Raw genomic sequence first — 14824 nt, 5'->3', positions numbered from 1 at the left:
CGCTCCTCCGTTGGTACGATCACTTCCTAGTTCCGTTCCCTGCAGCAGCAATGCTGCATGGGAGCGGAACTAGGGAGGGAAATTCAAAAAAAAAAAAACGTTGCACAAAACACAAAACACACTTTATATTATATATATATATATATATATATATATAAGCATATATATATATATATATATATATATATATATATATATATATATATATATGCATATATATATATATATATATATATATGCATATATATATATATATATATATATATATATATATATGCATATATGCATGCATATATATATATATATATATATATATATATATATATATATATGCATATATATATATATATATATATATGCATATATATATATATACACACCGGTATGTATATATATATATATATATGCGTATATATATATATATATATATATATATATATATATATATATACATATATATATATATACATATATATATATGCATATATATATATATAATATGCACACACATATATATATATATATATATATATATATATATATATATATATATATATATAAATTATATCATTGATTCAATTATAATTCATGCGTTATATATATATATATATGTGTGTGTGTATATATATATATATATATATATATGTGTATATATATATATATATACACACACACACACACATATATCTATATATAATATATAATGCATGAATTATAATCTAATCAATAATATAATTTTATTATATATATTATATATTAAATAATAAAATAATATTATTGATTCGATTATAATTCATGCGTTTGTGTTTCAAATTTATCACATCTGGGATGTCTACTAGAGTCTTGTTTTGGTCAGGTTTAAGTCAGTAATTACTAAGAATTATAGGCCTATAATAAATAACGCCAAATTTCCATGAAAAGAATTGTACCGCTTTTGGTATGTAATTCCAGACATAATCATACCGCCAGGGAGGTTAAGAGGGGTAACAATTAGTAGGGGAGGAAGAAGAGTACAGTAACCGGTAACTAGAATTCGTAGTATAATTGGTGGCAGTCAGATAGGTACATGTTGAAAATTGGCCCAAGGTTCCCAGATCTGCTCAAATCTCACTACTTTATTTTGTAGTATGCTAGCCATTTTCTCCTGTAACATCATCCAGGAGATCTTGTGTTTGGTTGCAATAAAGGAGATTGAGGGTTGTTTCCAGGCCCTGGCAAGCGGAATTTTGGCTCAGAGAAGAATGTAGAAAAGCAATGACTGATTGCTCCTGATTGTTTTATCAATTATTATTTATTAGGGCGATTTGAGGATGAAAACAATATTTTAAGCAATATTCAGCATGGATTCACAAAACACAGAAGTTGTCAAACAAATCTGATTTCTTTTTGTGAGGAAGTAATCAAAAACGTAGACAAAAGATATAATGTATTTGAACTTTTCAAAAGTGTTTGACACAGTTCTCTTCACACAGCTAATGTGTAAGTTAAAGTCTAAAGGTTTAAAAAATTAAATTTGTGGATGGATAGAAAACTGGCTAAAAGACCGTATTCAGAGAGTGGGGATTAAAGGATAAGATCTCTTAACCACTTGCTGACTGCCAGCAGTACATATACTACGGCAGGTCGGCTCTGTCCTGCGAAACAACGTAACTGTACGTCACTTTGTGGGACCGCGAATGATAATGAATCTTTCCCCTAGTTTGTAGACGCAATAACTTTTGCGCAAACCAATCAATATACACTTATTGGGATTTTTTTTGCCAAAAATTTGTAGCAGAATACAAATTGGCCTAAAATGATAAATACATTTGATTTTTATTTATTTATTTATTTTTTTGGGGAATCTTACAGTATATAGCACAAAGTAAAAAATATTGTTTTTTTTTTCAGAATTGTTCGTCTTTTTTTGTTTATAGCGCAAAAAATAAAAATCGCAAAGGTGATCAAATAGCACCAAAAGAAAGGTCTGTTTCACACATATGGAAAGGCTTCTTCTGAGTAAGAGCTGTGAAAGGGTGGAATAGACTCCCTCGGAAACTAGTTCTGGCCAGCTCAGTGGATTGTTCTAAAAAGCTGGATACATTCCTAAATTCACAAATTATAACTGGATATTAACATTTATGGGTAATAACACCAGAGAGTGTGAATACGTGATTGCCTTCTGGGGGGATCAGGAAGGAATTTATTTTTGCCCCTGCTGGAGTAAATTGGACCATGCTTTATATAGGGTTTTATTTGTCTTCCTCTGGATCAACTGTGGGAGTAGGATTCTGCTTTCTATTTATTTATTCATTCTGTTTACAGATATTTTCTATAACATTTTAAAAGCAAAAATATCATACAGCTGCCAAATTTGTTAATTTTTCTAGATGAAATTTTTAAATATTTGCTGCTGCATGGGCAAAGGTTTACTTTAGGGAGACTTAAGATTCTAGGAGTGAAGTTGGTATAATACATTCTTATGCTTTTTTTTCCTTACAAAAATGTTTCTGTTTTTTATTTTATCTACAGAAAAAATACAAGGATGAAGCAGAGAAGATGATGTCTATGTATTCTTTAGGGGCTGATACTCCTGAGATGGAAAGAGTAAAGAATGCACAGAAATCAATAAGTGCTGTAAGTATAACCACCACACCTCCCAACTTTTTAGGATATTTGCACAAATTTTCTAGACAAAAGACACTCCCTCCATAACATGGGACATAAATAATTATTATGTGAAAAATTATTGGTTTAGTACAAAGGTGCTTTTGTAACACTACTTTTCCTTTAGAGCCCTTTCACACGGGCGCTCCGTATGTCCGCAAATCATCCTATTTTTTTGCAGATGATTTACGGACATAATGTAAGTCAATGGCATTTCGGATGTCAGCGGATGACTATCCGGTGACATCCGATTTTCTTCCTTTCAGTTCTGTTCCGTTTTTTGGAACGGAACAGAACCCTATTTTTCCTCCGTTCAAAAAACGGAAAGGAAGCAAAATCGGATGTCAGCGGTGTCATCCGCTGACATCGCAATGCCCATAGACATACATTATGTCCGTATATCATCCGCAAACGGATGGGATGATATGCGGACATACGGAGCGGATGACACAAGTGTCATCCGCTCCGTGAAAAAAAAAAAAAAAGGACCGGAGCGGAGAATAAAAACTGATCGCCCGTGTGAAAGAGCCCTTATATTCACTTTCCAAATGATTAAATGCAATAATCTATAGGTTGGATGAAGAGATTTGTGTAACACCTGTGGAAGTGAAAGAGTATATATACATAGAGTTCTTTACAAAGAGGGTAGCAAGCAAAAAAAGGATGTACCATATAAGCAATGGCAGAACACATGAAAAGTATTGTCACAGTGATATCTTTTAGTGGCTATTGGAGCTTTAATGTTCCTTCTACATGTGCAGTGATAAAGTGGAAGATAAGGCTAACTACATTATATTGTCAAAAGTATTGGGATGCCTGCCTTTACACCCACATGGACTTTAAAGGCATTCGAGTCTTACTCCATAGGGTTCAATATTGAGTTGGCCTACCCTAGGGGCCTTGCTTTGTGCACTGGTGCGCAATAATGTTGGAACGGGATGGGGCCACCACCAAACTGTTCCCACAAAGTTGGGAGCATGAAATAATCCAAAGTGTCTTGGTATGCTGACACCTTAAGCGTTCCCTTCACTGGAAATAAGGAGCAAAGCCCAACCCCTGAAAACAGCCCCACCCCATAATCCCCCTCCACCAAATATTTGAACCAATCCACAAAGCAATGTTCACAAAGATATGGATGAGCGAGTTTTAGGTGGAGGAACTTTACTAGCCTGCACAGAGTCCTGACCTCAACCTGATAAAACACCTTTGGGATGAATTTGACTAGAGATTGCAAGCCAGGCCTCCTCGTCCAACATCAGTACCTGACTTCACAAATGTGTTTCTGGAAGAATGGTCAAACATTCTCATTGTCACGCTACTAAACCTTGAGGACAGCCTTCCCAGAAGAGTTGAAGCTGTTATAGCTGCAAAGGGTGGGCCAACTCAATATTGAACCCTACAGACTAAGACTGGGATGCCAATAAAGTTCATGTGCATTTAGAGGCAGGCGTCCCAATACTTTTGACAATATATTGTATATCTATTCTTAAAAGTGTCCCTCCCCTATCCCCCTACCTATCCTACATACCATATATAAAAAAGATCTGTGTTCTTATCTTTTTTAATCCAGTCCAGTCCGGTCATGTGATGAAGACGCTCTTTGTTTCAGTGCACTGCTGCTGCAAGGGGGAGGAGGGAGCACTGACAATGGATGGGCCATGGAAGCCTATGGGTGATAGGGGAGCCAGAGCTGCTGAATTACATGACCAGACTAGACCGGACTGGATCAGAGTAAAATAAAAAAAAGAGAAGTACACAGATCTTTTTTATACAGAGTATACAGGGGCAGTAGGAGGAAATGGAGGGAGAATTTTTGAAAAATAGTTATAGTTATCCTTTACTAACATTTTAAAGGAACTTTAAAACTGTAAATGATTTTTAATAGTTTTAGTTAGCTACTAAAAAGGAACCATGTGACAATTATTTTTGCTCTCTATACTCATATACAAAGAGGGACAACAGTGAAGGAAAAAAGGACAGAGAAATTTGGTTCCAAAAGAGGAGACCACTAATGCTGAAGAGTATGTGAATTGGTGTACAGGAGTGGTGGAGTTAGACGCATATCAAACACTATGGGATTGATTTACTAAAACTGGAGAGTGGAAAATCTGGTGCAGCTCTGCATGGTAGCCAATCAGCTTTTAACTTCAGCTTGTTCAGTTAAGCTTTGAGACTAAAACCTGGAAGCTGATTGGTTTCTATTAGGAGCCTTCAGAAGAAGAGAGGCTTGCTTTGGAAGTGCTTTAGTAAAGAAAAAAGAACACAGATTTGTCAGATTCAATTTCAAAGCCATACGCTGGATAGCCACCTGTAGGGGAAACCAGGGCCGCTTTGACTCCATTTGGGCACCCTGGAAACGATATGCTGCTGGGTCACAGTCTCCTCTAGTTTAGATATTGCGCTTCTAGCGTTAGCCGACCCATCATTTTTGCAACTTGTCCAAGCGAACCAACAAGCCTGAACATCAGAACCTTCCTATCCTAGACACAGACGTGACGGGAATATCACTTGTTAGAGCTGCTTGTTTTTTTTTTTTTTTTGGTCTATTATTTGCTTGCCCCTTTAAGGGGAGAGACCCCCTTTTTTAATTTTTGTATCTGTGGTGTGTTTTGGTTTTGACGAATTAACATCAGTTCCTCGGCTGTGACTTAGTTGGCACATTTATTGGCCAGTCACGGTGAGGGGGAACCTCAAGCCCTGCTGCCATACCCACAGCTTGGGCAGCAGTGTTACATAGTTCAATAGTCAGGTTGAAAAAAAGACACAAGTCCATCTGGTTCAACCAAAAACAAACAACAAAAAAAAACAATATTGAAAATCCAACCATACAATCCCATATACACAATCCTATACCCTCAGTTGATCCAGAGGAAGGCGAAAAAAACCCCCCCAGCAAAGCATTAACCAATTTGCTACAGCAGGGGAAAAAAATTCCTTCCTGATCCCCCGAGAGGCAATTGGATATTCCCTGGATCAACTTTACCTAAAAAAAATGTTAGTACCTATTTATATTATGTACACCTAGGAAAGAATCCAGGCCTTTTTTAAAGCAATCTAGTGAGCTAGCCAGAATCACCTCTGGAGGGAGTCTATTCCACATTTTCACACCTCTTACGGTGAAGAAACCTTTCCGTATTTGGAGATTAAATCTGTTTTCCTCTAGACGTAAAGAGTGCCCCTTTGTCCTCTGTGTTGACCTTAAAGTGAACAACTCAACACCAAGTTCACTATATGGACCCCTTATGTATTTACACATGTTGATCATATCCTACCTTAATCACCTCTTCTCAAGAGAGAATACATTCAGTTCCTCTAATCTTTTCTCATAGCTGAGCTCCTCCATGCCTCTTATCAGTTTGGTAGTTTGGTTGCCCTTCTCTGCACTTTCTCCAGTTCCCCCATCTCCTTTTTAACAACTGGTGCCCAAAACTGAACTGCATATTCCAGATGAGGTCTTACTAATGATCTGTACAGGGGCAAAATGATATCTCTCTCTCTGGAGTCCATGCCTCTGTTAATACAAGAAAGGACTTTGGGGGGGGGGGGGGGGGGTTATACTGATCTTGCATAAGATGGTATCACTCATTTGAGTGTACCTAGGAGTTGTTTTCATGAAGCTCTGGAACCTGAGAATGCCAATAAAAATGCCAATAAGAATGGTTATGTATGTCTCTCTAGAGTTGTTTTTCTCCATTTGTACACTTGAAGTTACTGAAATGAGGGCAATTGTTGTTCACATATTATTTATACTGATTCTTATGTGCCTTTTTTCTTTTGTTTTTGGAAAAACTAAAATAAAGATGATATTAAAAAAAAAATCAAAATCAAAAGCCATACACTGCTTTCCAGTGCCTTTCTAACAGCTTTACAAATTTTTGTCAGAAGCAAAAATAAAAGTCTGACTACAGAAGCTCTTATGTGGAACGTCATGCACCATAACTGCCTATGTACTTAGCACATTTAGAATTCATGGTGTGCACAGCCAGGCCTGGATCTTTGGAAATGCCTCAGAGCCCCTGGTCTAAGCTTACAGTGTTTCCGTCAGTTTTTTTTGTTACATTATCATAAAACATTGGATACTCATGTAGGTTGCAAGCATACAGCAAATCCATGTTCTTTTTAAGTACACATACAGTTACTTGTTGGGAACTCTATTGGCAAAAATACATTGGTGTCCATTGGGGTATGAATTGTTTGGGGTCTCTTATAGGTAGGCATCATTTTTACACTTCTTTTAAATTGCACCTTGACTCTATTTTAAAGTTTTCCCTTACAATGGCTTAAAATAGAACGATAATGTGACCTGGCATGAAGAAGAAATAAGCCCTATTTCTGCTTCTCCCATCCTAATATCAGTCACTAAGGGGTTGATTTACTAAAACTGGAGAGTGCAAAATGTGGTGCAGCTGTGCATGGTAGCCAATCAGCTTCCAGGTTTTTTGTCAAAGCTTAATTGAACAAGCTGACGTTAGAAGCTGAGTGGCTGCCATGCACAGCTGCACCAGATTTTGCACTCCCCAGTTTTAGTTAAAACTGCCCCTATATCTCCAGCTACTTAATTTCTTTTTTGTCATTTATAAAATATTCCTGTCTATTCTGCCTTCCAAAAATATGCAACCATAGATCAGTATGATGTCTGCAAAGCTATAACAAGTTTGCAGATCAGTATGATGTCTGCAAAGCTATAACAAGTTTGCACATGCAATAAACTACACTATTTTAACTGGTACATTGTGGGTGTTTTCCAGGTACTCTACAGAAAAGGATTGGGAGCTGGCACCGCTATGAGAGAGACGCCAGAGATGGAAAGAGTGAAGATCACCCAGAAAAATATCAGTGCAGTAAGTTGGTTCAAATTTAATGATTATATTTTTTAATGATCTGTTATTTTATTAGAGGGATAGGCATTGGTTTATGCACAGGGTTTACCTGGGCACAACCTAATCCCTCTGTGTAGCGCAGATTCCCCCTGTTTAAACCTCTCAAATTTCACCAAAGCCCCCCTAACGGGCTGCTTAAAATATTGCAAAAAATAATTAAATTGTAAAAAATAATAAAAAATAATCTCTGCCCTACTGACACCTCCACTGCTCTACTGACACCATCAGTATATATACACATGCACACACACATATGTGTCTGAGCTTTGAGGTGCACTCCCTAATAGGGTAGGCTGTGCACACCTGTGGAGATAGAGTAATACCACTGCTTTGTCAGGTACTCTCTGTCATATGAATTACATTTACTCATTTATGCCTTCATGGATTGTTGCAGGTGAAGTATAAAGACGAAATTGGACCTGCTACAGCCATACCCGACCTGCCAGAAATCCAGAGAGTAAAAGAGATCCAAAAGAACATTAGCAATGTAAGTGGAATTGACCTGTCTAATTCAGGAAGTTTTGTATTGAAGGCTTCCTAGTGCTATGTTGACCCATGTACTTTTCTGCTGATCGACAGGTCCAATATAAAGAGCCTCTGAGAAAAGCTACACCAATCAGCATGACGCCAGAAATGGAACTTGCTAAGAAGAACCAGGAGCATTTCAGCACGGCAAGAGCGTGTGCCATAGATTGATATTGCAATTAGTCTTTACTCTTGTAACACAGTTCACTTAGCTACAGGGCTTTTGCTGTGTGTCACCTACAATTTCTTAAAGCAAACCTGTACTTATGTAGGAAAAATCAATGGGTTTGCTTCAATACTCCCCCTCCCCACATCCCCAGCAACCCATGAGCTGTTTCTTTGAATTTTAGCTTTAGAAATGTGATTACACAGAGGACCTTAAGTTATCTTTTACAGTGGCCAAGAAGTCTAAAATACCACGGCAATCTATTATGCTGTTACCGATTGGCTTCTTATGCTTTTTCCGACTTTTCCAGTCTGAGTTCTACTGTATAGGGAGTCGGGACTACAGTAGACTGATACTAGGTCAGATTCATATACTTAAAATAGTTCCTAGTTTTAAAAAAATACAGGTGATATTTTGTTAATTACCACATACCTGCATTAAACAGTTTTTTTTTTTTATCTGCCTGGAGTTCGGGTTTAATAAGTGGCATGCAATCGACAGTCTCACTGAAAAGCTAAAAATTATAATTGAATTCAATTTTTTTTTTCAGGTTCACTATAAAGAGAAAATTGGAAAGGTCACAGCAGTCAGTCTTACTCCGGAGATGGAAAGAGTTAAAAAGAACCAAGAAAATATTAGCTCGGCAAGTTGCTGTTGATGTACATTAGAGGATGACCAGCGGTAGACAATAGATCATAGTAGTGTAGCTGTGCACATCCATTAAGTGGACTATGGAGGTCAAAAGTGTTTGTTACGTAAAATGAAGGCCCAATTGAAGTTAAAGCGGAGTTCCACCCGAAATTTATACTTACCTCCATCTTCTCGCTCCCGGTCACCTGAAAAACAAATGGATAATCGCAATTTTTTTTTTTTTTCACTTACCTTTTAAAGAAAATATACTCACCTTACTTCCTTCTTCCTCCCCTCGGCGGCCACGGCGATTCGTCACTTCCTGGCTTTTGCAATGATTCCTGGGAGCTGAACGTCATCGCTCCCAGGAATCATTGCGCCTGCATCGGCCCCGACGTCAGTTCCGGGGCGCGCGCGTCATTCCCTTCTAAACAGCTTCTGGGCATGCCCAGAAGCTGTGGAGGGATGATGCGCGCGACCCGGAAGTGACGTCGGGGCCGGTGCAGTGCATCGTGGGACCGAAGAAGGAGGAAGAGGACCGAAGAGGACGCGGAAGAGGATCGCGCTGGCTTCAAGCTGCCCACACCTGAGATGGCAGCGCTGGAGAAGACAATTTCAAGGTAAGTATTTCTCCTGAAAGGTAAGTGCAACCCGGGACAGATCAGAGGCTAGCCATTGTGGAATGTGCTAGCCCTGACTGTCCCGGGGGTATTTTTATTAAAAAATGTATAACTAGGGTGGAACTCCGCTTTAAGATAAATAACTTCCAGGTGAATCAAATCAAAAGGTGTTAAAACTCTTAATGTTTGCTTCTTTAGAAAACAGCAACAGCCTGAGTAGAAAAGCCTGTCCCCTGCCTGCTTTCTGCAGAGTGGGACCTCTGTCCTTATGTGAAAGTGGTGATCTCTCTGCAAAGGTCCAACATTATTCCTGCTTGCAGGGATCTCTCTGCAGAGGTCAAACGCGCCCCCTGCATAGACAGGGCTAGAGCTCTCCAATCCGTAGGGAGTATGAGCTTAGCAGATTTCAGAGCTATAGGTCTGACATAGTAAGGGGTGCATCAGACCTCAGCAGAGTGACCACTGCTTCTAGACAGTAAGCAAGGGTCCCACTCTGTAGCTGCTAGGATGGGCAGACTTTTCTATTCAGGCTGTTGCTGCTTTAGAATGAAAGTGAACTATAAGACATTGAACACCTTTTTTTTGATGTATTTAGCTGATTTAATGAAAGGTTCAATTCTTCTGTAATCATGTTGTTAGCTAAAATCTGGCTGGGGATGTAATGTAATTAGTGGACTTTGTTCTTAGCACCGAGATCCTGATTTAATGGATCTCAGTGCTGGATAGAGGGCTTTTGGTGTCAATTTTGGCATAAAAAAGCCTGAAAAAGTTGGTGCCCAATAGGATAATTAAAGCAATGCAAAGATTTAGGGAACACCAGAGCAATGCCCTGTTTGAAAAATAGCAGCACTGAAAACCAACATACTGGGAGTTATCACTATCATTCTAAGGTCCATGTCACGTGATGTGATGTATCTCAAAAGATAAGCTTCTACTTATCTCAATAAAATCCCTCCCTCGTTGGCCTACCCCAGGGGTCTCCATACTTTTTAAACAAAAGGCCAGTTTACTGTCTTACAGACTTTAGAGGGGCCAGTAAGACCATGCTAGTAAGGGAGCAGCAACTGATATCTCTCTGGTCAAGCTTGCAAAGGATCCACTCCATAGCAACAAGTATGTAATTTGTTAGAAACCATGTTACTGATGAGATTTTAATTTAGCTACAAGAACGTTTGTGTGACATGAGCCTATGTCACACTTCATTGAGGGAGGAAGTGGCCATGGGCGTCTGCAGAACTTTTTTCAGGGGGGGGGGGCATCATTTTAAGGTCACCCATGCTCCGCCCCTTTTCAACAATGTCATGAAGGGGAGGGGCTTAGTCATTATACTTATTTTGAGTATATTCCCTTAAAGCATGTTATACAGCACAGTGCTTTGCTGTGTAATTTGGCCCCTTCTATTACCTAAAATACCTGGCTGTTCCTGCCTGGCTATGTCCTCCCCTCTGTAAACTGACCACAGTATACCATGGCTGCTGAGCCCTGACACTGTGGTCAGTTTACGTGCCTCCATCATCCGCAGCCCTCCTGTCCTCCTCTGTCCTCTCTCCCCCCCCTCCCTCCCTGCCTGTCTGCTCCTTTGTCAGTGCCCACCCCCCTTCCTCTCCTGCTGCTGTAGTTTCATTTAAAGTTTCATATACTGTCTAAAGTCTGTTTAATAATCCTGTGTGCCCCTGTGTCTGTTTTTTTATAAAAAAATAAGCCATTCTTTACAGGTATAGAGTGCCACTCGCTGCTCACGTGACCCGCCACCTCTCTCCTCCTCTCCTCCTCTCCTCTTCCCCTCCTCCTCCCCTCCCAACTGACATCAGTGAGGAATCCTTGGCCCCGCCCACTGCAGGCAGCTGTCAGCCGGAGAGAGGAGAGAGCCGACGGGTCACGTGAGCGGCGCTCAGCCCTCTGAAAACTGGTAAAGAACAGCTTATTTTTTTAAATCACAGACACACAGGCACACATGATTATTAAACAGAACAGACAGGATGGTATAAAGTGGCTTAACAACCACTTAAAAGGGGAAGTTGAGATTCCAAGGGGGGCATTTGCCCCCCCCCCCCCCTTGCCCCTACCTGCGGATGCCCATGGAAGTAGCACCATGTGAACTTTTATATTAGGGGTATACATGGAGCAGTCCCATGTGCGTATTACAGTGCTTTATGGACATAGTCTAGTGGATGCTTCTAGAGTCAAGTCAGTTGTGATATGCTATGTGCAGACTTGCGAATCTAATATGTGTTTTCTTACAGGTGAAGTACAGCAGTGATTTGCAGCAACAGAAAGGTAGACCTAGTCTCATTCTAGATACACCAGAATTGAGACATGTGAAAGAAACACAAAACAAAATATCAATGGTAGGAAGCAGCATATTTCTGCAGTTAGCAGGGCATGTTTATCACCGTCACTTTATACTCTTAATCCACATTAACTATCCTCACTGGGACAAGTTCACAGCTTTGCGATGTCGAAACTAGTAAGCTGCACAGGAATGCTGAATATGACAACTGAAACCTAATAAAATGTGTTCACTAACTTATTTCTGTGAATTTTTAATTAACACCAAAAGACTGAACCTGACACAGAGTGAGAGTGGTGCATGGTGTGTGACACAAGTCTGAACAAGTGTCTGTCTATTCTGTGATATTGGCTTTATTTTATTAGAGAATTCCACTTTACCAATCAGAGCATGATTTTCCCTAGTGTGACTGTGCTAAACTGTTAAAGCCAACTAGTTACTATGGATTATGGCCTTATTAACTAATTAGGTTCATTACTAAACACAAATTGATAAAAAAAGGCAGACTATTTGTACATTAAAGGGTCAGTCCACCCAAAAGCTGTATTTCGGTTACAGATAGAAGGCTGAGTCAGCCCTTGGCTTCCTAAATGTTTTGGGACACTCCAATAGGGAATTCTACTTTTCATAATTCTTGACACTGTTCCTGCCCAGCTGGGAGTTGTGGGTGTTCTGCCCACCTTTATTTGTAACAGCTCCTCCTGTTACATTTCCATAATATAAAATAACTACAAAAAACCATCAGGGAGAGAGGGAAATACACTACCTGGCCAAAAAAAAAAAAGTCGCCACCTGGAATTAACTAAGCAACTAACTAAACTAAGCATGCAGTAACTGTCCTATTGGATCGTTACTGCATGTGCCTAAAGAATGAGGTCAGCTGACTATCAGAATATACTGAATGACCAGGTTATTCCATCAATGGATTTTTTCTTCCCTGATGGCACGGGCATATTCCAAGATGACAATGCCAGGATTCATTGAGCTCAAATTGTGAAAGAGTGGTTCAGGGAGCATGAGACATCATTTTCACACATGGATTGGCCACCACAGAGTCCAGAACATAACCTCATTGAGAATCTTTTCAATGTGCTGGAGAAGGCTTTGCTCAGTGGTCCGACTTTCCCATCATCAATACAAGATCTTGGTAAAAAATGAATGCAACACTGGACATAAATAAATCTTGTGACATTGCAGAAGCTTATTGAAAAAATGCCACAGTGAATGCGTGCCGTAATCAAAGCCAAGGAAATATTAGAATGTGTGACCTTTTTTTTTGGTGGCGACTTTTTGGTTCCATCCTCCAACCCTACTCCAGCGTTGAGCCCTGCAAGGATGTTCTGGGGCCCAATTGCTTGTCCCAGTGTTTATTTGGAAACATTCACTCTCCTTGTTATATATTTATTCTGCATGACTTAGAATTCTTTAGGAATAATGAGCCTCACCTTGCCGCAATAGGAGGACTCCATGGTTTTGTGGGCAGACCTGGGAGTCATCACTTCTAGAGCCTCTAGAAGCCAGTGGCTGGTTCAGCCCACCTGTACTCAAGGCTTGGGTGGACTGACTAGTGAACTAACTGAAGTTCTACAATATATACAATATTCCATTTTTGTTAAGCATGTTGGGAGTCATTTCAGCCTGTAGTTAAATGTATCTTTTTTTTTTTTAATATGTTTTTAGATAAAATACCATGAAGATTTTGAGAAGACAAAAGGCAGAGGTTTCACCCCAGTTGCAGATGATCCAGTGTTGGAGCGAGTAAGAAAAAACACACAGATTGTCAGTGATGCTGCCTATAAGGGAGTTCACCCTCATGTAGTGGAGATGGACAGGAGACCGGGGGTAATTGTTGGTGAGTTTTATTAAATTAATTTCTTCTTTCACGTTGTTTATTGTTTATCTGTCTTCAAGGTAGCAACCAATAATAATGAAAATATTTCAGGGAGCTTTTGATATAAGAAAGAAAAAAAGGTGGTCATGATAGGTGAATTTTGCACAGGCAAGACATTGTGTTGACGGGCTTTTGTTCGTGTTAGGACTTCTGCTCTACCTCTAAAAGTCAATGATAACGCAAAAGAAACTCAAAGAAGGTGAATGAAGGAGGTCAAATGCAAATTGCAAATCAGAAGGAGATAAACTGCAGATCAAATGAACTGTGTGTAGCACTACCACCGTAGGAGCCACTGATTTTAACTGGTTCTTCCCCAAACAGTGCAGAGGCTATCAATCATACAGGCAACACTCCATTCACTCTGGCTCCATTAAACAGTCTAGGAGAAGTATTTTAAATATATATTGCTTGTAGAACTTTTGAGGGGTTGGGGTGGTATGAGATGCTCCAAAAATGATGACTTGGAACAGGAGGCCATACTTCACTAGGTGAAACTTCATTGAATAACCTTTAAAGGGGTTGTAAAGTCAGAAGGTTTTTAATCTTAATTCATTCTATGCATTAAGATAAAAAGCCTTCTGTGTGCAGCAGCTCCTCTCAGCCCCCGTAATACTGACCTGAGCCCCCTCTCTATCCAACAATGTCCACAAGTGCCTCAACCATCCAGATTGGCTGAGACACAGCAGCGGTTCCATTGGCTCCCACTGCTGTCATTTAAACTCAGTAAACCAATCAGAAGAGAGAGGGGGTGGGGCCAAACGGCAGCTCCGTGTGTAAATGGATACATGGAGCTGCAGCTCAGCTTGGGTGCCCCCATAGCAAGCTTCTTGCTGTGGGGGCACTCAACAGGATGGAGGAGCCAGGAGAGCCGAAGGGAGACCCCAAAAGAGGAGGATCTGGGCTGCCCTGTGCAAAACCAACTACACATAGGAGGTAAGTATAACATGTTTGTTATTTAAATAGAAAAAAAAACAAAACTTTACAATCACTTTAAGCCAGAAACAAAGTGGTAGGCCAGAACAGAGGTCCTGTAGGAGAGTTACCGCTGGCACCCCAAAAGTAGAACAGCACACAGTCACTAGGATCCTGTGCTCAGTTCAGCACTCACAATGTCCCTAGGCAGCTAAACACCTTCCAGCCTCCACTAGGCACTTATTCTCCAGACCAGATCCTTAG

General features: G+C 39.8%; 2 protein-coding genes across 3 annotated transcripts in view; both read left to right on the top strand.

The window, feature by feature from the left end:
• LOC309555575 (nebulette-like) overlaps nt 1-8369 on the top strand; it is a gene marked incomplete at its 5' end in the record, with an annotated part of 100411 nt that extends 92042 nt beyond the window's left edge. The window contains 4 exons of the mRNA XM_082257635.1: nt 2512-2616; nt 7395-7487; nt 7921-8013; nt 8106-8369. Coding sequence (XP_082113761.1) covers nt 2512-2616; nt 7395-7487; nt 7921-8013; nt 8106-8222 — 408 coding nt within the window. The 3' untranslated portion in view covers nt 8223-8369. The remainder of the gene's footprint in view (nt 1-2511; nt 2617-7394; nt 7488-7920; nt 8014-8105) is intronic.
• Nucleotides 1-14824, top strand: part of LOC309555747 (LIM zinc-binding domain-containing Nebulette) — a 328664-nt gene that overhangs the window by 291022 nt on the left and 22818 nt on the right. For both annotated transcript variants that reach the window (XM_082257832.1, XM_082257833.1), the window contains exon 5: nt 13438-13609. In XM_082257832.1, the coding sequence (XP_082113958.1) occupies nt 13438-13609 (172 nt within the window). The remainder of the gene's footprint in view (nt 1-13437; nt 13610-14824) is intronic.

Source organism: Pelophylax lessonae (genome assembly GCF_965119305.1).
Source record: "Pelophylax lessonae genome assembly, chromosome: 5".
Lineage (NCBI taxonomy): Eukaryota > Metazoa > Chordata > Amphibia > Anura > Ranidae > Pelophylax > Pelophylax lessonae.
Note: the sequence above shows the minus strand (reverse complement) of the source record. Positions and strands in the feature narration are given on the sequence as shown.